A 22,874-nucleotide genomic window follows, 5' to 3' on the forward strand; every position below is an offset into this window, starting at 1 on the left:
TCGGATAGAATAATAAGATAATTTTCTTTCAAAAACCCTTACTGAAGTCAAAAATCAAACATTAAAAGAGTATTTCAGCTACATTGTTAGGTGATTGTTGAAATAACTCAATTGCAGGAATAGGTCATATTTGAGTTAAGGTTACTACAGGGCGAGAGAAAAGACAATACTTGGTCAGTTTTAATGAAGACAAATCTTACATTATTATCTATATTTAGTTTTTAAAAAGCAGCACAGTCATTAATGAACAATTAGCCAATAGATGATTTTCTAAAGTCATGTCATTGTGCACTCTTCAGCACACACACACATCTACTTGGCCTTTTCTAAGACTGTTGTTTAACAAAATTATTCATTTCCACATTTTGTTGTAAACTTGCATAACTTTTTCAGTGTGAGAAGGCGTCTTAATCATCTGCCTTTCAGAAACAAAGCAGAAACGAAACTCCTTTGTCAATTTGAAAACTAGTCCAAACCTATGAGCAAGAGTATTCTTCAGCGGATGCATTACTTCCAGGAGCAGAAAACCATTACAACAGAGGGGCTAAACCAGGAGGCTTCTGTAACCGGCACCTTTTGCTAGCAAAAATGCATCACAGTCAGGCGGCAACAAAGAGGACAATAAACAAATCGTTTTCTTTTGAACTGATTGGTATAGTATGCTGGTTTGACAATTTAAAGTCTTGATAATAAATGCCCATCACTATCCTGGGGTACAAATGAGTATAGATTTAATAACCGTAAGACAGGAGAGCTTCCACTGCACAACTTGTCGTTGCATTTTTTGTAGTCAAGTGTTTTCAATAAACCTTTTACCGTTCCCTCGTGAAGATAAGCACATCATGACCAAAACAACATGCATTGGCTGTTGCCGTTTTAATACTTTTAAAGAAAGAGGTTATAAACTTTCTGTTTTGTAGAAAAGTGTTAAAAGTCTTTTTTTTTTAATGATTTTTAATTTGAACACCAAATGCATGAAATCGGTGTTCCTGCAAAGGACTGTGAAAAACATGTGGCGCGTTGCAGTGGCTTTTAAAAAGATAGTTGATGTTTTTACGCTAAGAAATTACACAGCAATGTGAAAGGTTTTAATCCCTGGCAGTCTTTCTGGGCGGCAAATAATGTTTTATATTGGTTTTTGTTCAGTCAGTAATGACAAACTGTATTGGTCCCTGCTTGCTCTGTTACCATGGCAGCAACCATTCCCTTTGATTACAAGGCAGAGGGCATTCAATCAAATAGTTCATTAGGGTTATGTCATTATGTATCCCAAAACTACCATAGGAAAAACTGTATTTTTATAGTTAAAGAGGAGCAAAGGTGGGACATTTGCTGCATAACTATCGTATTTTGTTGAAATCTTTGTCATAATATTACATTTTTATAGCTGTAATAATTTGGTCTCTGTATTATTAAAAGGTATTGGCTTTCACTTCATTTCATTGTGGAAGGCATCAGTCAATAACATCAAGCATTATGTGTTTATGAGCCGAGGCGATCCCAAATGCATCTGTTATGTTAACTCTCGATGTGACTTGGAGTGTTTGGTGGTTATCTTGACTTGCATGTCACTCATTTAGCACGGAAAGTCATGTGTGCCCATGTTGTGTAGGAGGCCTATTTTCCAAGCTGACCCTGTGCTATTCTAGGCAATGGGCTCCCCTGTTTGACAGCCAACTTCTGGTCGCTATTTCCCCAGAGGTTTGAGTGAAGCAGACATCTCTTCCATCCGACGCTAGGCTAATATACACACAGTCTGTGCTTCTTCTGGGCATCAGCACGCAATACATACACCACAGTGCAGCAACATTCCCAGAGGTGTCAGTGGGACGGGGATGTTTCTACTACACAGCACTCAGGGCTGAAATGAACGGACATCACTGTCATCTGAAGCATGGATTACAGTTCAAGTGGCATCGCAGCTGAACTGTAACATAAGGAGCCATGATTTTATTGTTTGGTGCAGAAACCATCCACTGACTGTTCACAAGTCTTGGCTGTGAAGCTGGATTGCAGTTGTGTGTGCATTCATTGTGTCAGGAAAGCAGTAATTATGTAAATGTTCTTAGATTCACTGCATGATACAGTAGCATCAAAGCAACGGTTTACAATGGAACTGAGAGAACATTAAGGACTTTATTTTGTGAAAGACAACATCATGACATGACCTGTGGAGGACTTTATGTAGTCCGGATTTACTAATTCTTTGTAAATTTGTGTTTTTAACATAAGACCGTGCAGTACATTAAGATTTCAAACTAGCTAAGTTTTTCAGCAAAAAACAAAACAAAACAAATAAAAATAAATAAAATGGTAAGTTAATAGTTATGTAAAATTCCCCTGAGTTTTAAGAAATGTTTTACAAAGCTACTTTTTTGTATCACATTTTGAGCATTTCCTCTTCTCTGTTGTTAACAACACTAATTTCTACCATGATGTAAGTGACATCATGTTGAAGACCCATGAATGGCAGCTTTCAGATTTTTTAGTCGCACAAGCTAATGTTTTGAGGGGTTTAGATTTTATTCTGAGGCACCACAAAGATAGTCATTATGCAGTCAAAGAGGTTTGTTCAAAAACAAGGGCAGAGCCTTGTCTTGTGCTACATCTGTACTCCATGTTGGCATGACCTCGATGAAGAGCGATAGAAGCCACAGTGATATAGCTACTTCATGCTTTTTGAGGTGCGTGGCTCTCCTGAATGGCTTCAGATTTCACATCCTCACCCAGTCATCTGCTTGTCCCCACAGCAGGTGTCCAAGTAGTTGCCTCTCATTAACGAGACATTTCCAAACTTATGTACACATGAAAGGTTGAGTTTAGTGTCCATTAGAAACTCATATCTATATGTCTATGAAGGAAGCTAAAAAAAAAGTGTCAAACAAATAAAACCTGACTTTTCCAGAAGTCAAGTTAATTTCAGCAACAGCGCTGTTCAGAGTGATTTACATGAAACATGCCAGTTATGAAACAAGCAACAATAATTATATTTTGTCAAATGTCATCAATAAAATAATGAGGAATATTTATCATCAAATATATTTCAAATGTATTAGTCAATGTTCCAGCCATTATTAATTAAAGACAGTTCTAAAGAGGTGGGGTTTTAGCCTTGATTTAAATGAATTTAGTGTTTAAGCATTTTTGTTTGTTTGTTCCAGATTAGTTGAGCATAAAACCTGACTGCTGCTTCTGCATGTTTAATTCTGATTCTTGGGATATAGAGATTAGAACCAGAAAATGTGAGTGATCTGGAAGGCTGGTACAATAACAACAGATCTTTAATGTATTTTAGTTTGAAGCCAGTCTATTCTCTGTTCTACAGGGATCCAGTGTAAGTACTTTAAAACTAGGATGGTGTGCTCTATTTTCTTAAGTATGCTAAAAATGCAAGCAGCAGTGTTCTGGATCAGCTGCAACTGTATGACTTTTTTGACAGACTGGTGAAGACAATGTAACAGGAATCAATGCGACTAGACACTAAAGCACGTGTGAGTTTCTCTAGATCCTTCTGGGAAATCAATCCTTTAATCATAGAAATGTAATTCAGGTGATAGAAGGCTGACTTTGTAATTGTCTTTATGTATTTGTGAAGTTCCAGGTGTGATTCACCCACATTTCGGGCCAGATCTCTAGGTCCTAGCTGAAATAACTCAAGCGACCTGCTGGCTCTTGATTGTTCCTCTTTAGATCCAAAAATAATTACAGTTTTGTTTCTGTTCAGCTGTAGAAAGTTCTGACACATCCACACATCGATTTGTTAAAAGCCTCTGTTTAGTGCCTAGAGGTGTTTGGAGTTACCTAGTGACATTGTAACGTAGAGTTATGTATCATCTATGTAGCCATGGCAACTAATCTTATTACTTTATATAATCTGAGCTAGAGGCCTGAAAGATTTGATTTTTGGGTACCCTACATGTGACTCCCATGAGAAATTAATTATTCACACGAATCTTACGAATAAACGTAAGATTCGATCTAGTCAAGTACTGCACCAGAGCATCTGACTTAGCTCTCCAGTCACTTTAGTAATGTTTAATGGACAGTAGTGTCAAAAGTTGTGCTGAGGTCTAACAGAAACTTGTTCTTCCACAGACTGTATTTATGTGAATGTCATTGAAGACTTTGTTCACTGATATACACAATGATATATATTGAGTATCTACAGCAGTGACACACTTCCATATTCAAATAAACTTCTTTGAATTGCTAAAAGTATTAATACAGCAAGTTGTCAAGCACTTACCAAAACAACCATATTGAAAAGGCTGAAAGCATATCTTTTTGTGCTGTCTAGACTGCTGGCATACTCATTTGTGTCTCCAAACCAAAATCCACAAATAATCAAATGTAGAACAAAATCTACAAAAGCAAAAAGCCAAGCAAAAACATAAATTATGTTGTTCAACATCTCACCAATTATCTGCTAATGATTATCCCATCTTTAAATAAGTCACTGAAATTGCAACTAATTACAAGGAACATACCCATCTCGGTTGCCCATTCCAAGTGGTCCCTTTGGGTCTGCTGGCAACTCAACAGGGGATTTTGGCTCCCCAATCTGTGGCTTCCTACATGGATGCCTAAAATTCCTTCTGTGTCCTAACTACTGAAATAAAATTATACTTATTCCCACTTTTTGAATCGCTTTGTAAATATTGATTTTATTTCAAATTATTATGACTTCATCTCTTTAGAAACCGTTGATTCAGGTTCAGCTATCTCACCATCACTTTCCTTTTTTTCAGCAAAACCAGGGTTCATCATTGTATTACTTTGCCAAAATTCCCTATATATGTTATGCAGTGTTGGGATCAGGGCTTTAATCATCTCCAATGGTTTTAAGATTCTGTTCATCACATGCTGCATTAGTATGTCCCGGGAAATCCTTTGGTAACCATAGACACCATTTAAATATTACCCGGCCATTGTTTGTCTTCACTCTGCCTCACTTTATTTTCTGTCTCGCCCTCCTTCGCTGTCATTGCCCCTGTTGCATTCATAGAAAGATGGCATGATAAGTGAAAAAGAAGCCAGTGGGGATGAGCAATGCCTGCTAAGCTGGTCTTAGTCATGGGGCATTGTCATTAGATTAATGGAGCAGAAGGAGCCATCCGTCTTCTCTCCAGAGGTTAGCTACACTTTTGGGTGGATAGGGAGAGGAGAAGATGAGGGAGAGGATGCAGTTCTCTCTCGAATGAAGGATTGTGTAGCAGTTAACAGTATAACCTCTATGCCTTTGCCTCCTCTTGATCCTGTATAAGGAGTACAATCATCTTGGTATGGCCCTCTACAACTTTTAAGCTTCATTTTGTCTTGGTTGCTGGTGGTGATGTACATTTTAAAGGATACCATTTATCACAGTTTTTTTTTATTTTTATGACAAATATTAGTAATTTTACAAGGTAAAACCAACATTTTTCTGACATTGTTTATGCTCAAAAATGAAGTCAAAAAGTTCTGGAGATTATTTAGGCTTAAAAAAAAAAATGCCCCGCTTGGATTTTTAGTCGGTTAACCAAAAATGGAAAGAGTTTGGCACAACTACAAACCTACCAAGGCATTATTTTCCACCTAAGGAAAAGGTTATTAGTCTCTTTCATAAAGCACTTCAAGGTGAGGTTAAGGCACATTTTTGAATCCCCATATGTTTTGTGAAAGGACAGTGTAAAGGGTTGGGTGGAAAACTATTCACGCAAGATATTCACAGGCTTGTGTCAGATGACTTCTACACCAGCAAGCCAGCTTTGTAGGGTGAGGGGGTGTTGTAATGTTTATGCTTTTAAATCAACCCTTGAGAAAACTTGTTAGAGGCTGCAAAAGACTATTGGCTGGGGAAGCGGTTCACCTTCCTCTGGATCTTAAACATACAGCTAGACCAGATGAAAGTGCCATGATGTGTTGTATCTGCTTACTCAAAGCCTAGTCCTAAATCTATTATAGATTTTGCAAACACACTCTATAACCGATGTGTAGAGACACTCTTCATCTGATCTGACTGTACTTGAGCTATCTCGCAAAAAAAAAAAAAAAATGGTCAAAATCGTCTGTCTCAAGATCTACTGGAGCTGATCGCAACATACCCCAAAAACCCTTCAACTATAACTGCAACAAAAGGTGGTTTTACAAATCGTTGCCTCAGGAGTGAAAACAAGTGAATGGCACACCTCCTCCTATGGCTTTCTCCCACTATCCAAGACATTACTCTTAGATTAATTGGTTTAAATTCGCCCCTGAGGTTCTGAGTGTGTCCATGCTTGCTTTTTGTACTTTGTCTCTGTGTTGCCCCGTGATTAGTTGGCAACCTGTCCAGGATCCACCCCACCTCTCATGCAATGACTGCTGGAGATAGTCACCAGACCCCGCTGCGTTGATTACTGGGAATTAAGAATGCATTGATGGATGTTTCCTTTTCTCCTTCTGCTTTACACAGTACTGCGTTGCATTTATATGAAATCGGATTCTCTAAATATACAGAATTTTATGGTTGAAATGTGACAAACTGTGAAAATTAAAGGACTATGTATACATGGTATTCTATGAAAGGATGTTCAGTGTAGGTTTTGGCTTGGTCACTTCTGAACTAATTTTTTTTCTGATTTTTTTTTTTTTTGAGTCTATTCTTACAAGTATCTTTCAGCTGGTTAGCATATTGATATGAAAACATTCACAAGGTCTGAAATCGCTTTGGACGGGATTTTGATGCCAGAGTACTTTATATTTATTGCTCTGTTCTCTCAAGATCACTCTCCTACTTTCTATCATATAGCTGTTTAATAATGTATTTATACATACATTTGCAGATAGTAAAAAAGGGCTATTTGTTTTATTTTTGCACTGTGAAGCGATGCATACAGACTGAGGAGAAACGACTAAATGGATTTTGTGATGCATGGCAAAGCAAAAAAAGGTCTTAAGTCTTTATGCAAGTTAATATTCAGTGTATAATGTAACATAATTGCTATTCATACCTGTGTTAAAATTGGATAATACAATTTTGTTTAACACTAAAACATTTATAACTTGAGTACCGGTAAATGCAATGTTCCTTCCTTTAAATAATATGTAAAATCTTCATTAAACAGCACAGTCTTTTTAATGAATGTACTTCTGAATGAGCATCTACACAAAACATTCTTAATGTTCTGCTACTCACAGCATTAAAATTTGTATTAACACACACAATTTGATTTTGAGTTCTTGCTCTACTGAATTAATTCCAAAAAGTGGGAAAGCAATGAAACGACAACTTGCCAAGAGTTCAACAACAGTATTAGCTAAAGAACAAAGACAGTGGTTGCCATGGCAAATAATTCCAAACTCCTTTGCTGTACCATTTCCAGCCAATTACGGCAAAAGTCAGTGTCATCTGGGTGGCAAAGGTTTTCCGCTTCTGATTACTCGCTAGCTCTGATGAGCGCTCAGCACAGTCTAGACACTGATATTTTAGGTACATCTGTGAGCTACATGCACATTTAAAACATGCACAGCTAGGCGCTGTCAGCTTAGCAAACCACCCCATATGTATTCACAGAACTGCTGAAATGATATGATTATCTGCCTGGTTGCTTGGCACATCTAAGTGATACATTGTTGCTCATGCATTTTTCAGTGACTGCTTTTTAAATGTTAACAATGTAGCTGTTATTTGCTGTGGGGGTAACACTGGAGTGTTTGTCCAATAATGTAAATCAGAAAATGCAGAGATTTTGATGCTAAGTGTGACTGAGGTGCTTTGTCAAAAATCAAGGCCTTTTGTCTTGATCAGACACTACCTACTTTATGAAAGGAAAACATCAGTGAAGAATACATGACTTCTATACAGACCTCAGACACCAACACTCCACTGTAATATGTGATTACATATGATGAGGTGGAAAACTCAATCAGTTATTGTGTGCACAGACACTTTTAGGGTTTAAATGCCTTTTTCAAGAGACTTAAGTCGTAAGACCTTAGTCCCTTCTCTATATCATGTGAGTATATTGACTGACCAGCAGTGTCAGAAAATTGAACCTTTTGATGATAGGTCATAGCTGAAATTCGATCTGAGCCATGGGAGGAAAACAGAGGTTATGAGATCTCCAGTCATCTAATAATAAAGTGTGTGAACTGAAAACACAAACACTTACAGTAGAAGATATACAGACAGAATAGTGGACAGTTTTCTATCACGTAGCAACATAATGATTTATTATTGGTTGGTAAATTATCAGAGAACAGCAAACTGATCATTACATTTTCTAATACAGTTGAGTAATATAAGAGTTATTTATCAGTCACCAATTAACATTAATAAACCCGACGACCAAATGTGGCAGCACAGAAAGACAGCTGTCAGCCTGAGTTGCTCTAAGAAGTGATGGCCTAGTTGGAGTCCAAAATGTATGATTTTTGTTTTGATCAGTGAATGCGCCATGTTATCAGTTCCAGATCATGCTGACAACGTAACAACATGGAAGGTGCCAGTGTGAATGAAAAGCAACATTAGCTATTTGCAGTATCAGTGAGGTGCCTCATATGAAGTCAAAGGAAAGCTCACTGAGCGAAACGAAAATTCTAAAACTGTATGTGCAACAACATGAATAAAATCAATCCTTGTCTGCAGAGTTTGCATAGACTTATCAGAAAAAATGGAAAACTGAACAGAAGAAGGTTGTTCCCATTTTTCCTTTTAGGATTTCAGCCACTTTCTGTCATGAACCCTATAGTATTTGGAAATATTAATACAGGATTAGGAAAAGCTCAGAGTTAAAATTAGGATCTGTGTTATTGAGAATATATATATGTAAGTATATTATTTCACCAGTGTGTAAGACGCAGGGCTCCTAATGGCTGCCATATAATTTATGAATCGTGCAAATGAGGGAAATTAACACTGATAACTGGCAGAATCCTGTTGCTCAAAGGCATATATCAAAGATGATAACACATTTGTGAACTTTTTTAATGTATTTTTTGTTTTTACCTAGCAGGTGTTTTCCCTGTTCCTGTGCCAAAATAAATACTCTTCAACAGCCAATCCAAACCCCAAATAATTTCCTCAGTGCAAGCAAATTAGAGTGCCCTCAGTGTAACGTTTTGGTGGCAAAACATGCAGAAGGTGTTACTGCCACCTTCAGTGTACATCATGTAGACTACTTGACAACAGAGCTGTTCAGAGCATGTCCCATGATTCAGAAAGGCCTGTGGGAGGTTTATTTTGTTTATGTGCGAGGATAAATAAAACAGATTTAATTCTCAGGTAAACAACTAATTACACTGCGGAGCAGCAGCACCCATATAGGCAGCAGCTGTGAGACTGAATGGTGACTCAGTGTCCCTGTTTTCAGTGTGGAAATTACACAAAATGTTACAGGGTGAACTTTGCCTTACTAATTAAAGATTACCAGGTAAATTGAACATGCTGAGTGCTCAGACACTATTCCACAAGGAATAATAGTCGCACAATGTTCTTGCAAAAGCCTAATTACATGTAATTCATAGTTTGTCAATGTCTTATAAAGAAAATGACAGAAATCATGTCAGTTGGTAGCCCAGGCTAAAAAAAAAAATCTACTTAATGAGATATTCTGCTGATTGGAAATCTGTGTTTTGTTTTGTTTTGTTGCTGTTTTCTTTGTTTGTTTGTTTTTAAGCATTATTTTGGTGACTAATTCATGCCACCTGATTACAGTTATATTTTGATTAAATAAGTACCAATAACATCCTTTCCTTCATGGTGACCTTGTTCAACTTAATATGACCAGTACTCTCTCTGTGTACAGATACACAATCTTACAATCAAAATTACTGGAGCTTACTTGTTTTGTTTGTTTTTTTTTATCATTTATTCTTCTAATGTTATCATTTTAACATTTATTAAAGAACACTTTAGTGTACTTGTGGTGGTAATTACTGATCAATAATGAATTATAGCTGATATTAATTGTGTTAACTATGCTGTTCACTCTGCAAACAGCCATTACCATGATGGCCTTTAATGTCTTCTCACCTCTATTTTTTACCTGAGAGATAATCACTTATTTAAAAGCCCTGGAATCACAGTTATATTTCCAAATGCAAGTTAGGATTAAGCTTTAGCCCAGAAAGTAAATTCTTCTCTCTGATACATCTTAGAGGAGTCATTTTATTTTTAGTTAAAAATTGTACAGTAAAATCAACAACCTTATTATTATTATTTATTTTTTAATTGTGAGTCCAACCAACTGAAAGGACATTAAGATAGTTTCTGACCTCTAAGCCGACTTGTTTACATTTTTCAAGCACACGTTTCATGAACATGATATAGGATGAGTAATTATTGATTCTTATGAATCATAATCTCTTTTCAGCAATCCCCCAATATAAAGGTTGAGGCATTACAGAATGACAACTGCTGACCTTTACCATTGCGTGCATCTATTATCCAACAGGACTAATCATGCTCTTCTTGTGCCTAAGATAGATGTGAGAAGGCCAAGGGATGTGATGTGGAGAAATGTCAAGGTCTTGCTGTGTTCACATTTTGTCTGAAATAGGACCTTGCTGTTATAAGATCCTTTAGATCAACTTAAAATCTGGTCTCGTTTGAAATAAGATGCTGTGCTTTGGGTGAAAGGCAATATGAACATGCTCACTCACAAAAGTCAGAAATAATAACTTTTATGATGGCCTCTGACCAACCTAATCAGTGTTCAGCCACTGTGTAGGCATAGAGACAAACCGAATGCTTCCACATGGATTTTAAGCTGGAGCTGGCTAGATAAGCCTATTTAAAATGGTTGTCACTCATATTCCATAGTTTATTCTTGAGAGAGTGTGCATAATTTTAGTAGGATGTTTTAGATATTGCACATAATTGAACTGTACGTTAGAGAGAGACAGCAGATGCGTCTGTCTGTATTCATTTTGTCATGGAATTCAGTGTATGATGGAAACGGGAGCATGTAAATCAAAATGTAGTCTTCATAGTTAGATGTCACTCTGCGCTACCTGTAGAAAAAGTTTGTACAATATGAAAAGCTTTCCAACATTTTTGTGCCAAAGCAGGTGACATCTTACACAGGTACATGTCAATTAATTTTTTTTTAAAATGAGTCATTTTTCTCACTCAATTCAATTCAAAACTTTATTACACAGCGATCTATTTCAAGTGTTTGTTTCGAATAATTTTGATGACTAACCAAAACCCAACATTTTAGTTTCACAGAACATTAAGATGACTGCTCAGCTGAAGGTTATCCAGAAGATGAGTGAAACCCACAAAATGTCATTTCTAAAGAAGCTGGATGTTCACACCGTGTAGTGTACAAGCATATTTATGGAAGGTTTAGTGGAAGGAAAAGGTGAGGGAGAAAAAGGTGTGTGAGAAACAAGAAAACCTGCTGCCTTGAGAGGATCTAAAACAAAGTATGTTAAAGAATTTGGAAACGATTCAGAATGCTTGGACTGTGGTTGCAGTCATGTGTGAACCACTACATAAAGACACACCTGAGACATGGGTTACAGTGGTCCAAAGTTCATCTTTCAGATGGAGGTAGAGTTTACATGCTATTTGGAAATCACAGTGTAGGAGCCTAAATAGGAGTGGAGAGGAATGAAATCCAATATGTTTGAGGTCTGGTGTGAGGTTTTCGTTATCAGTGCTGATTTGGGGAGCCATGTTGGTTCTCTGTGTTTTATCAAATCTAAAGTCAGTGCAGCTGTTCACCAAGACATTTTAGAGCAAGTCAAATATAGTTCTGGGGCTCATTGGGTCGTTTTGCAATTGGCAGGTTGAAAGTTTGATTCCAGCTTCCTTCTGTCGCATGTCGGTGCGCCCTGGGGCAAAGCACTTTGCCCCAAATTGGCTGTATAAGTCCAATCCATTTTCCTGCTGTCAAGCTTTATGAAGATGCCAGTTTCATTCTCCGGCAGGACTTGTTTGGCCGGCAATCTGATCTGATTTGAAGACAACCGATGATCTATGAATTATTGCCAAGAGGAAGATGAGAATCACCAAAACCAACGATGACTCCTTAGCTGGCCACAATGATGCAGTAATTTATGGAAAATAACCCAGGCAAAGAATTAAGTGCATATACTCTACTGGACACAATTTTCAATATGCCAACAGTATGTAAAAAAAAAAAGAAAAAAGTTCTGTCTTGTGCTATTGCAATTTTCTGAGAAACTCAAAGATTTGGCTTTTCATTTGCTGTGAGCTAAAATCAGTGTGTTGAAAACACTGAACACTTGAAATATTTATAACTGTGTCTAATGAATCTACACCAACACATATATGAGTTGAAGTACTGAAATGAAATAAAATGGCTTTTCCATGAAATTTTGACTGTAACTGATCTTGTAGCGCCGATATGTAAACTAGCCTTTACAGTAAAGTGGGTTAAACATTTCAATTCCCCTGAAACAGTTTTAAATAACTTCTGTTGCAAAGGGACAGATAGATTAAAAGAAACAACCCAGAGGTCCATTTTCATAATTATGTTTTGGTGCCAAGCTCCACTGCTTGGCCAGCACTCCTGGGAGATGAGGGTGGGTGGAAGAGAGCTGGGGCAAAGCGGCGAAAAATCAATATTTCAGTTGAAAAAAAGCTTAGCTGTGTTTTTGGGTGGGTGCGGAGAAGACCTGTGAGAGAGAGGCTGCATGTACAACTACAGTACTAACTTCAACAAAAGTCAAAAAGGATTGTTACATTAAAAAGCCACAGTAGTACCAGATTAAATAAAACGTATTTCTTTCTTCATGTAGGGCCCTGTAACTCCTTTGTTACAGAACTTTCCCCCCACTTACCATTAAAAAGTGCGCCAAACCTAGTGTACTTTGCCCTTACTACTTAAGATGTAAGCACAGCAAAGCAACAAGACTCCCCAGCCAATGCAAAGTGTGAACACTATAGTTGTCCTGCGCCTTGGGCAAAGTGAGTCAGCCATTTGTTCTCCTCTCCTTTCTCTCTTTAATGCACCGTCATTCACAGCCACGTGAACAAGATAATCCAATATCCAGGACTTTAAACCGAAGCTGAACAGCGAGACACTCCTCTACACCATGTCCTGGCACATTATTTGATTTGTTTATATTGCTTTCAATTACCTATCTCTGTCCCTTGTTGAGCTCAATAAAATTTTATACTGTGGATATTTATCTCTAGGTGCCCATTCTCTCCTTCCAGGGCCTAGGCATTCAAATTTTGGTGTAAATATGAATCGCATTTTCAAGTCTCTGCGTATGTGGCCGCATAAAAATCCCTTTGCTCCTTGACATTTATAAAGGAATGAACAAGCCTCCTACAAAACAGATTGCCACCGTCTTCTTTTGTATTACATCAGTTGCCTGTACCACTCCTCTTTGAAGTGTGTATCTACATCTGCAGCCATGTGCACGGTTGTATGTACTTGTCTGCATTGTCATCCACCCCCCGTGCTTGTTTCCAACCTAGCTAGCAGCAGTGCTTCACATCCCCAGGAGTTTACAGCAAATTATCATGTGTATCGAGAAGCCAGCCATGGTTTTAGCAGTAGTCAAACCTTAGAGGTGCCTCCAGAGAAACGATCACTGTAAATCACGCTGTCAGAGTTTTATGCAAGCTCAGTCATGGTTGTCAAGGAGACTGTGATGTGATTTTGGTGGCTGTTTTCTGCTGCAGCCAACCACAGCTTTTGATTGAAAATCATATAGCCTTTCAAAAAAGAAAAATCAACTCATGGTTCTATTTTGGTAATTCAATAAAAAAAAAAAAAAAAGATTCCTCTTTGATATTTTCAGCGCTCTGGCAATTAGAGGAAAAATAATAAATACTGCTAATACATCTTCACTTTCTTTACAAGGCAAATTGCAACCATTCAATCAAATAGTTATTATTTCTCATATGAATTCTTTCACTGGCGACGCAGTTTTTTTAAAGGTTACAGTAAAAGTTTGTTTTGAATTTTAGAGTCTGACACAGAAAAGTGCGCAGGATGTTTGAAAGAAAAAGAGAAGTCCTCATTGTGTGTTTTTAATCAACTGAAACTTTCAGCTTTGCTTTTTGGTCCAAGAGAAGATCATTAGGGATAGAAGAGGTCCGTTGATTGATAGTCTTTAATTTTGTTTAGCTCAATTCTTGTTTTGGTTCTTGTCGTGTTGGACTGCTGCCTTGAAGTGGATATTGAAGTTATAAACTGAAGCTTTTTTGTTGTTTTGTTTTGTATTCATATCTGGAATTTTTTTTCTTACTGAATTTGGAAATGAAAGGTGTTCTTCAATCGAAGTGTATATACAGCTTTACAGAAGATGCTTTTTTTGTATTTATATTTAACAGTGCCCTTTGATTATATTGATGAGGGAAAACCTGAAAAGAATTTAGGTAACATCCACTGGAAAGTGTGATGTGTTGTAGATATTGTAAACCTGTTGTAAAATGTTCTCTATTAAAAAAACACTCTGTGCCAGCAGGTGGGAATAATAATTATTATTCAAAATAAGAAAATTCTTAAATGACTAATAATTCCCCCAATACAAATGTAACACTGTGACACTATTTACCTTCATATTACATAACCCACAAATCTTCCACCAGTGTTGTGATTTCTACCACATAAATCTGGAGTATGTATGGGCTATTTAATCAGATTGGAAAATTTCCAGGTATCTGTCTCACATTTAAACACAATTCTAAGTTTTTAAAAATGCATTTTTTTTATATATATATTTCTAATCTTTACCCAAAACTGAATTAATACGGTTCAAAGAAAGAAAAACATCTCAAACTTACAAAATATCCAGACAGAGCCTATGTCTTCTCCTATGTCTTCTTTACACCCTAAACACTGTTTGAGCCAGCACAGAGAGACTGTGCTGGCTGTTGCAGCTTCCTATCCAATAAAGCACTTGTTTGTAAAGAACGGAAACTTTCTGCAAGTTTTTGTTTGCATATGATTGATTAACTGGAGCTAGCTGTAACAAAATATACTGCAACCACACATTTTTGATAACCCTTATCAAATCAGAGACAATGTCAGCTAGCATTAGCCTAGCACTCAGCCATGTCTCCTCAGACAAACATTATCAGCTGCAGCAAGATATACTTTTATTAAAAGCCATATGTATCAAGTCATATCATCCTTTAGGAGGGCTCCTCCTGTGTTCTTGCTTAAATGTCAGATATTAGCTTTTTTGTCATCTTTACTTTGCAAGTTCCCATAGTTCTATACAATCTTCAGTTGAGCTTCATTAGTACTGGAGTTTAAGGGGAGATCAAAGAGAATTTCTACATGTTTATGTTTCTCTAAAAAATCTTAGATACTGTATCTGTGCACACTTTTGACTCCATTGATCATAAAATGAAAAGCCTAAAACATTAATACTAGGTCTGAACTCAAAATCCTTATGTGATCACAAAGAGGACAGAAGCTGAACACTTAAGCGCTCTGCTAAAAGCAGTGCTGTCAAAAGACGACTTTAATCATCTAATGCACTGAGAAATAGCTTTAAACACATTGCAAGGTAATTAACATGGAAGTCATCTGTGTGATAGAAAGTTATGGCATGTAACTAACTATCAGTGTGTGGAAAAGAGAAGGCTGTTTCATTTACATAACTGCTAGTGTGCTCCCATTGTGCATCTCCACCTCAGTTAAATGGTCCTGTTGTAAAGGGTTAGTCACAGGGGACCTGTACAATTGCTTGTGCTGACCTGGTAGGAGCTTTGTTAAGGAGTCATTGACCGTATAGAATCGGGTCATTGAACTACTATGTTGCCATCAACGGGTCATTGTGAGTGTCTTAACCTTGGGACATTACAATTTTGCATCAGAGAATAACATAGAGAATGACTTTTCTTGCAGTAATAAATAGAAGTTAGTGTTACTCCTCTGTACTTCATTTTTACGGCTGTTCACGGTACTGCCATGATGCCTCTCTGTTTAATTTGTGTTATTTTTCTGTATTTATTTCATGTGAAGAAAGAGTTACAGTGACTAAAAAGTCTACATGCTCCAGGTAAAATGTCAGATTTTTGTAATGTAAACAAATCAAGACCAACATTTCAGAACTCTTTCCACATTTATTCTATCTTAATCTGGATGTACAAGTGTGCTTACCCTCAAACTAATACGTTGTCAAAGTACTTTTTACTTTTATCACACCACTCTGGTTAGGAGTCCATCAGCCTGGTGCATCTGCCCCCTCTGCCTTGCAAACCAATCCTAATTGGACAGATTGCAAAGATAGTTCCTACGCACTGCACACCGCAATGCTTTACTGGGAGGTGCAGTGTAATAATTTTACCTTTAGACTATTAGATCCCTTAGATACATTAGAATCTCTCCCCAAGCCACATATGCCACAGAAAATGTCAGAAAAAAATGTGCTATAGGAACAAAACAGTGTTTGGTGTTAACCAGAGGGACTGTAACTTATGGCAGGTGTGTACTGACTTTTAGAATAGAGGTTTAATGTGATGTTTAACTCAATTAAAATGTTTTGTGCAGGTTATAGATCACATTAACAGTGTCCTGAATTATTTATCTTTAAGAGCAAGTAGTATCTTTGTGTCAGAACTCTTGGCATTTTAAGTGGACTGGCTGTTTATTTTTGTTACCTGGGATTATAAAGAAAAATAAAGATTTATAAAATGAAAGTTGTGGCATTATTGACATTATAGATTCATCTGACATTCTGCTTCAGTGTGCACCTGTTCCCTGTTTTCTGCCGTCAGCTTTCAACACTGAACCAGGGGGTAAGCTGCAGAGACTGTTCATGAAGGAGGGTCGGGCAGTACTATGAACCTGTCACTTTGTAAACAGTCAGTTCGTAAACAGCGACGTAAGCTCATTTCCATGCCAACTTAAGAAGTGTAGAGAACCTCTAAGTGCATTAGAGTCACTCGCAATTTAGGTCCACTTTGTCTTTTAGCTGGTTATGTGTGGGTTGACAGAACAAGGTAGCAAAGGGAGAATTTAAACAGCAGTCTGTAATCACAGTGACTCACGCTTCGTGTTCTAGCCTCACAACTTGGATTTAGGTGAAACCGTTTTGCTGCTATGAATGATACGGCTCCGAATACTGTATGTAATATTATTTCACAATTTATTGTGACACATTGATCTCAAAGAGGTGTCACTCAAAGTTTTTTTAAGTGAAAACTTAAAATTTAGAAAGGGTAATGTTTATCAGAGCATGTTTTAAGTGTGGAGCGAGCCCTTCAGGTAATATCAGGCTGAACATGGTTGGAAATCCATTGCTTTTGTTCTTGTTTTTTTACACTTTTCTTGTTTTAATATGCCAGAAGGTTTGGCATTGCTTTGATGTCGCAGCAAGCCCAGTGGGCATTCCTCCCGAGGCATTAAGCACTTCACTCTTTAATGGGGATTGATTTTCAAAGTTGTGGTTCACAGTCATTTACAGCAGGTCGTGAGCTCCCGCTGCCTGGCATTCCCGATGGACTTGAACCTTACACAACCTTGACTGCATGTGTTACCTAATGTCATGCATCTCCACCTTCAGTCTCTTCCAGTCCATACAGTGAATGTACAGTTGTAGCCATTTGGAGCTAACAGCATGTGACTAAAACAAATGGTAGTGCCCCTGCAAGGGCTGGCACTACTATGCAGATAGAGTTCTTTCAAATGCTATTATATATTATAGCCACCAACTTCATTTTATTACTAGACCAACTCAGAGTGCTGCGTAATTGTAGTTTTGGCAGTTTTCGTGTTTTTAATGAGCATATCTCTGAAAAGTCTGCCATTCTTTCTGTTCCTCCCACTGAGGCAATAGTTTGTTAAATTACCTTTCGCTACAATTACAGGAACAATTTTATTTGGTATCTTCCAAGTTTGCACATGCATAGTCTTCAACATTTGCATAATTTCTTTGCTAAGTAGCTCCACCTCAAAAAAATACATCCCTGTAGCTTCCACAACAATGTTTCATGAGATGATGTCGTGCTCAGGGTAATGTTAGTTTTCCACTTGACATGGTGTTGTGAATGTGGTCTCATCTTATCGATACACATTCTTCCATGTTTGCTTCTTCCACGATTTGTAACAGATTGAAAAGATGACTTCTTGTATTTAACATTCATCTGTAGTTTTCTTCTAGTCCTGGTTGCATCTCTGATCAATTTTCCCCCTGCCCTGTCTGTCGGCATAGGTTTACATCCATGCTTTGGTAGATTTGTAGTTGTGCCACACTCCTTTCGTTTTCATATGATGAATTACAGACTGTTATGTGATATGTTCAATGATTATGAAATCATTTTGTAAACAGGTAACCCAGCTTTGTAAACAGGGTTACCCTGGTCAGTCTGCTGTGTCCCTTGGTCTCCATAATGTTGTTTGCTCACTAATGTTCTCAATCTGAACCTAAATGCAGCTGTTTACCAAACAGCCGCATTTATTCTGAGAAGGACTTACAAATGGGTGAATCTGATGACTAAATGCATTGTTTTTATTATTCAGGATGCCAAAGTAAAGAAAACTCATACTTACATTCAAGGATTTTATTTGTAATAATATCAAGTCCCATCAATGCTTCTTGTTTCACTTCCCAACAATGCATTACTTTTTGTAGATTTAGTTCAAAGTGAGTAGTCACTGTTTCATGGTAATCATTACTATGCATGCAGTATTTGTTCCTGCATCCTGCAAACTGAGCACCAAAAGCAGTAGTGCTCTAGCTGTGTTCAGTGAAAAATAAATAAAACACTGAATTGTATGTCCCTTCACAAACAGCTTCCCAGTAACAAGTTGAGAGTACAGATAACTGATTTACCATACAGTAACCATCAATGTCCTCTTCAGTGAATCTTTCCTTCGCATTATTTTTCGATTGAAGTTCTACTTCCTGCGTTCCTCTCCGACAAACTGTTGAACCTGGAACCTTGGCTAACACCAGCGTTTGGATAGGTTCCATTTCTAAATGCTCTCTAGTGTAACTGCTGGAAATGGCTGCAGAATTGGTGCTTTGAAGGGAGGTACTCGAATTATTGAAATTACTTTGAAGTCAGCCAATTGTGAACTTTGCCTCTTGCAAAGTGAGAACAAGACAGACCACTTTAAGATGTTACTCGACATCTTATCATCATATTTGCCTCCAGATGACACATAAGAAGTCCAATTTAACCACGCCCCAGCTGGAGTAATGAAAAAGAAAAAAAGCCGACATTGTCTGAGCGTCTTCCAGTTACTCGGCTTCATTTCAGTGATTTAAATGACTAGCATAAGAAGACCCATCTCTCCATGTGCCATGGAAACCGTCATCAAATTAGAATTGAAGTGATTATCCGCAGCAGAGCTAAAGGACAGAATCGATAGTTCTTTGTTCTAGGCTAAAATGAAGAATGGCCATTCAGCAGGGATCTCTCTCTGTTCCTCCTTTTCTCACACTCACACAAAAACACACGCGCGCACACACTCTTCCATCTGCCTCTTTGAATTCCTTATTCGGCTCCAGTATCTTTGACCATATCAGCATTAGTCTTGCAGGGTGTACTCTCAGACCTTCTGTCTTGGTTTTTCTCACCCTTGTCAGAAAAAAAAAGAAAGAAATTAAAACCCAAAGGAGAAGTGCTTCCTTAGATGATTGCAATTAGTAGTTTGGACTAGATTTTGCATCTCTGGCCCCAGCCTTGCACTCTGTGTTAGGTAACAGGGAGTGGGAGTGGGCCTGTTGGGCATGGTTCCAGCATCCAGAGAGGCCTTTGCCCCTTTTGCCTCCTGAGACGCAACAGCAGTCAGAGGGCTGAGCAGAGCTGGAGACGGGAAAACGTGTTAAGAGGATAAAGTCAGAGAAGAAAGATGCGATTTCTGCTGGTTAAGTGGAGCTGTTGTATTCTAATTGAATCGGCGATGAATGTGAAAATGTATAGAATATTTTATTTATTTTATTTTTGGATGCCTGCTTCTTAATGGAAGTGGAAGAAAATGAAACAAACACTATTTCAAAGGAAATATTAATTGTGATTTCAGGATACTTGTTCAAGAGTTACACCAAGTTGCATGAGAACAAAAATAATTGCATCACAAACAGAAATGTTGTTTATTCATCATTAAAAAATTAATACTTAGCAAAAAGAAATAAAGGTGTAATATTTGCTCATAAAATATGATTTTTTTTGAGCAAAAGGAGAATATTATTTCTATGAGATACCAGGAAAAACCCCAGAAAGACAGAAGCTCTAGCAGTTCTTTAGTGGATAACAATTTTGGGTATCCCCAACATTTTCCTGATTTCAAATGCACTTTGGAAAGACAAGAAAAAAAATATATATTTAAAAATTGCAAAATGTTATAAAAATGTTAGAGAATTACTTCTTCACTCCATAATAACATCACCAACAGCATTTAAGTTGTTACGTTTTTCATGGTCCTCAAAGAAATCCAATGCAAACATCCACTCACATTTATGGGGCGCCAACTCACAATCACACACTTCCACTCTGTCACTAACACCACTTTAAGCTCACGCACGCACGCACACACTCACACCTACATGCACACCCTGGATTCACATAAAGGACTGTAATCCATCAATGTGCTCATTGCTGTCACGGGTAAAGAGACAGAGCTCTAAGCAAGAGTCCTCTAAAACAAATTTGATTTACCTCACTTTCTCTCAAACAGTGACATGAGCGCTAGAAGTGCTAATGCAGACTGGCACCTTTCGCTGCCAACAGGCACACGTCTGTTCAGCTCAGTCTCAAAGCCCGAAGGTTCATGCTGAAATCTGATTTGTTTGGGAATGAGATTTGGGTTTTGAAGGGTTTTAAAGTTATTAAAATTAGCAATGAGCTGCAGTGAGGGTGTGGAGAAATTTCATAACTCCATGAGGAAAACGAGCTTTGTGCATGTATGTCTTTGTTGTTTGTCATAAAAAGTGAATGATTCAGAGGTGGTGATTTTAAATATTCCATTTTGCACCTCTGACGTACTTTACTTTGTAGATGTATCCAGCCAGCTCTTTATGGTCTTTAAATTCTCCGAAACACATTTAATCAGTTTAGAGCAAGTGAACCGTTAACTATTGTTTAGTCAATGCACCAAAATGAACTAAGGAATTAAAATATCAACTGACATGTATTTTCAGGAAGTCAACAGTCTGAAGGAAAACATTTTATCTGTAAACTTCTTTAAGAAGGAAAGAAAGAAAGAAAGAAAGAAAGAAAGAAAGATTTGTTGTTGTTGTTGTTCATAAAACCCAATTAGCACCTTAATTATGAAATTAGGCAACCAATAACAAAACTCCTCAATTATTTAGATATGCTTTTCTTATCATCAGAGCAGTGTTGAAAATGTTACCTTAATGACTTCTGGTTTCACTGTTCATGTTGCTTGAATCAAGTCATTTTGGATCCAAATAAATTCAGTTATTTCTTTGCAACCTGTTCAATGCTTTCTTCTTTGTTATAATTCCCCTCTACTTAGTCAAAAAGTCCAAAAATGTTTTGTTTTTTACAGTCGTCAGTCAACATTTACAACAGTAATGTAGAATGACCAGAAATTAAACAACGACTCTTGTAAGTTTTGTAAATAAGGGAACCAATCTCATTGCATCAGATCATTGACTTCCAGCATTCATTCTTCCTGGATGAGCGTGTGGCAACAGTGGTCAGTCCCTCGCTATGTGTTGGTGAAGTTACAGCAACCCCTTCTCCTGGGCATGGATGTAGCAAAAGGAAAAACTTCCCCTTAACAGATTGAAACCTCCAGTAGAACCTGGCTTAGTATGAACGGCCATCTGGCATGACCCACTGGGGGTTTGAGAAGACAGAGCATGCACACACATGCACACACACACACACACACACACACACACACACACACACGCACACACACAGAGAGAGAATCACAGTTCAGAAGTACTTTTTATGTCAGGCTAAAGTTAAAAGTTAATGACGGTAATATTTTTTTACATGGCTTCGTTGATGAGAGAAACGGAGCTTTGCAGATAAGGTCTGAGACAGTTTTCTATAGGTTGGAAGAGAGCACAGACAGTTTCTCAATGTAAAAGCTCATCCAATTGCTGTATCTTAGAGAGAGACATGGTTAACCAGTGAAAGACAGGACTAAGTGTATCATCTATAAGTTTTTGGCAGCAGTAGCTCAGCCAATGCCTGACTCCGGGAAGGTCTCACAGCTAAACAGAAGTCCAGACTAGATGTAGCTTCTAACAAGAGAAAAAAAAACAGAGTGTGTTAAGTTAAATGATGAAATAACAGCACTAAGGAGGGGAATGTAGCTGAGTGAGGTGGAAAAGGGGTCAGTTTGTCCCTAAGGAGCCTGAACCTACTGCAGCATAACCACTGAGATACTCCAGGCTAACCTAAGTCACTCTTAACCAGAACTTTAATCAAAAAGGAAAGTTTAAAGCCTAGTCTTTAAAGTAGACACAGATTAATACTGGGGTCTGGTTTCACAGGAGAATTCTGAAAACTAAAGCAATAATAATTTTACTTGTAGAAACTCTCAGAACCACCAATAAACTTCCAGTCTGAGAGCAGTGCTCTCAGACTGGAAACTAAAAAAACATCTGGTGTTTTTTAGTTTGCCTATACTTGTCATTTGTTTTACAGTTTAAATTTTAAGCTTTATTTATACTGTAGAGTAACTGATGTTTGCAGGTTCATTTTATCATTTTAATCTAACCATGTCTTTTTTTTTTTTTGCTTGCTTGCTTTATTCAGGTGGCCAACTTGGCTTGCTCCATCTCCAATAATGAAGAGGGTGTGAAGTTGGTACGGATGGCAGCCACCCAAATTGACAGCCTATGTCCACAGGTAAATGCTTGGAAAAATAGTTTAAATGCAAGCTGGATACATGGTGTGGCCAACATTTTTTATTTATTTATTATTTTTTGTTTGTTTTTAGCCATATTCAACTGATTTCAAAAGATTAGCTTTGGATAGTTATATA

At 37.5% G+C, this 22,874-nt stretch overlaps 1 protein-coding gene across 2 annotated transcripts in view; it reads left to right on the plus strand.

The window, feature by feature from the left end:
• The window catches only part of ctnna2 (catenin (cadherin-associated protein), alpha 2), a 323,748-nt gene that overhangs the window by 246,543 nt on the left and 54,331 nt on the right, over positions 1-22,874 (plus strand). For both annotated transcript variants that reach the window (XM_008413693.2, XM_008413702.2), the window contains exon 10: positions 22,646-22,738. In XM_008413693.2, coding sequence (XP_008411915.1) covers positions 22,646-22,738 — 93 coding nt within the window. The remainder of the gene's footprint in view (positions 1-22,645; positions 22,739-22,874) is intronic.

This window comes from Poecilia reticulata, linkage group LG1 (assembly GCF_000633615.1).
Source record: "Poecilia reticulata strain Guanapo linkage group LG1, Guppy_female_1.0+MT, whole genome shotgun sequence".
Taxonomy (NCBI): domain Eukaryota; kingdom Metazoa; phylum Chordata; class Actinopteri; order Cyprinodontiformes; family Poeciliidae; genus Poecilia; species Poecilia reticulata.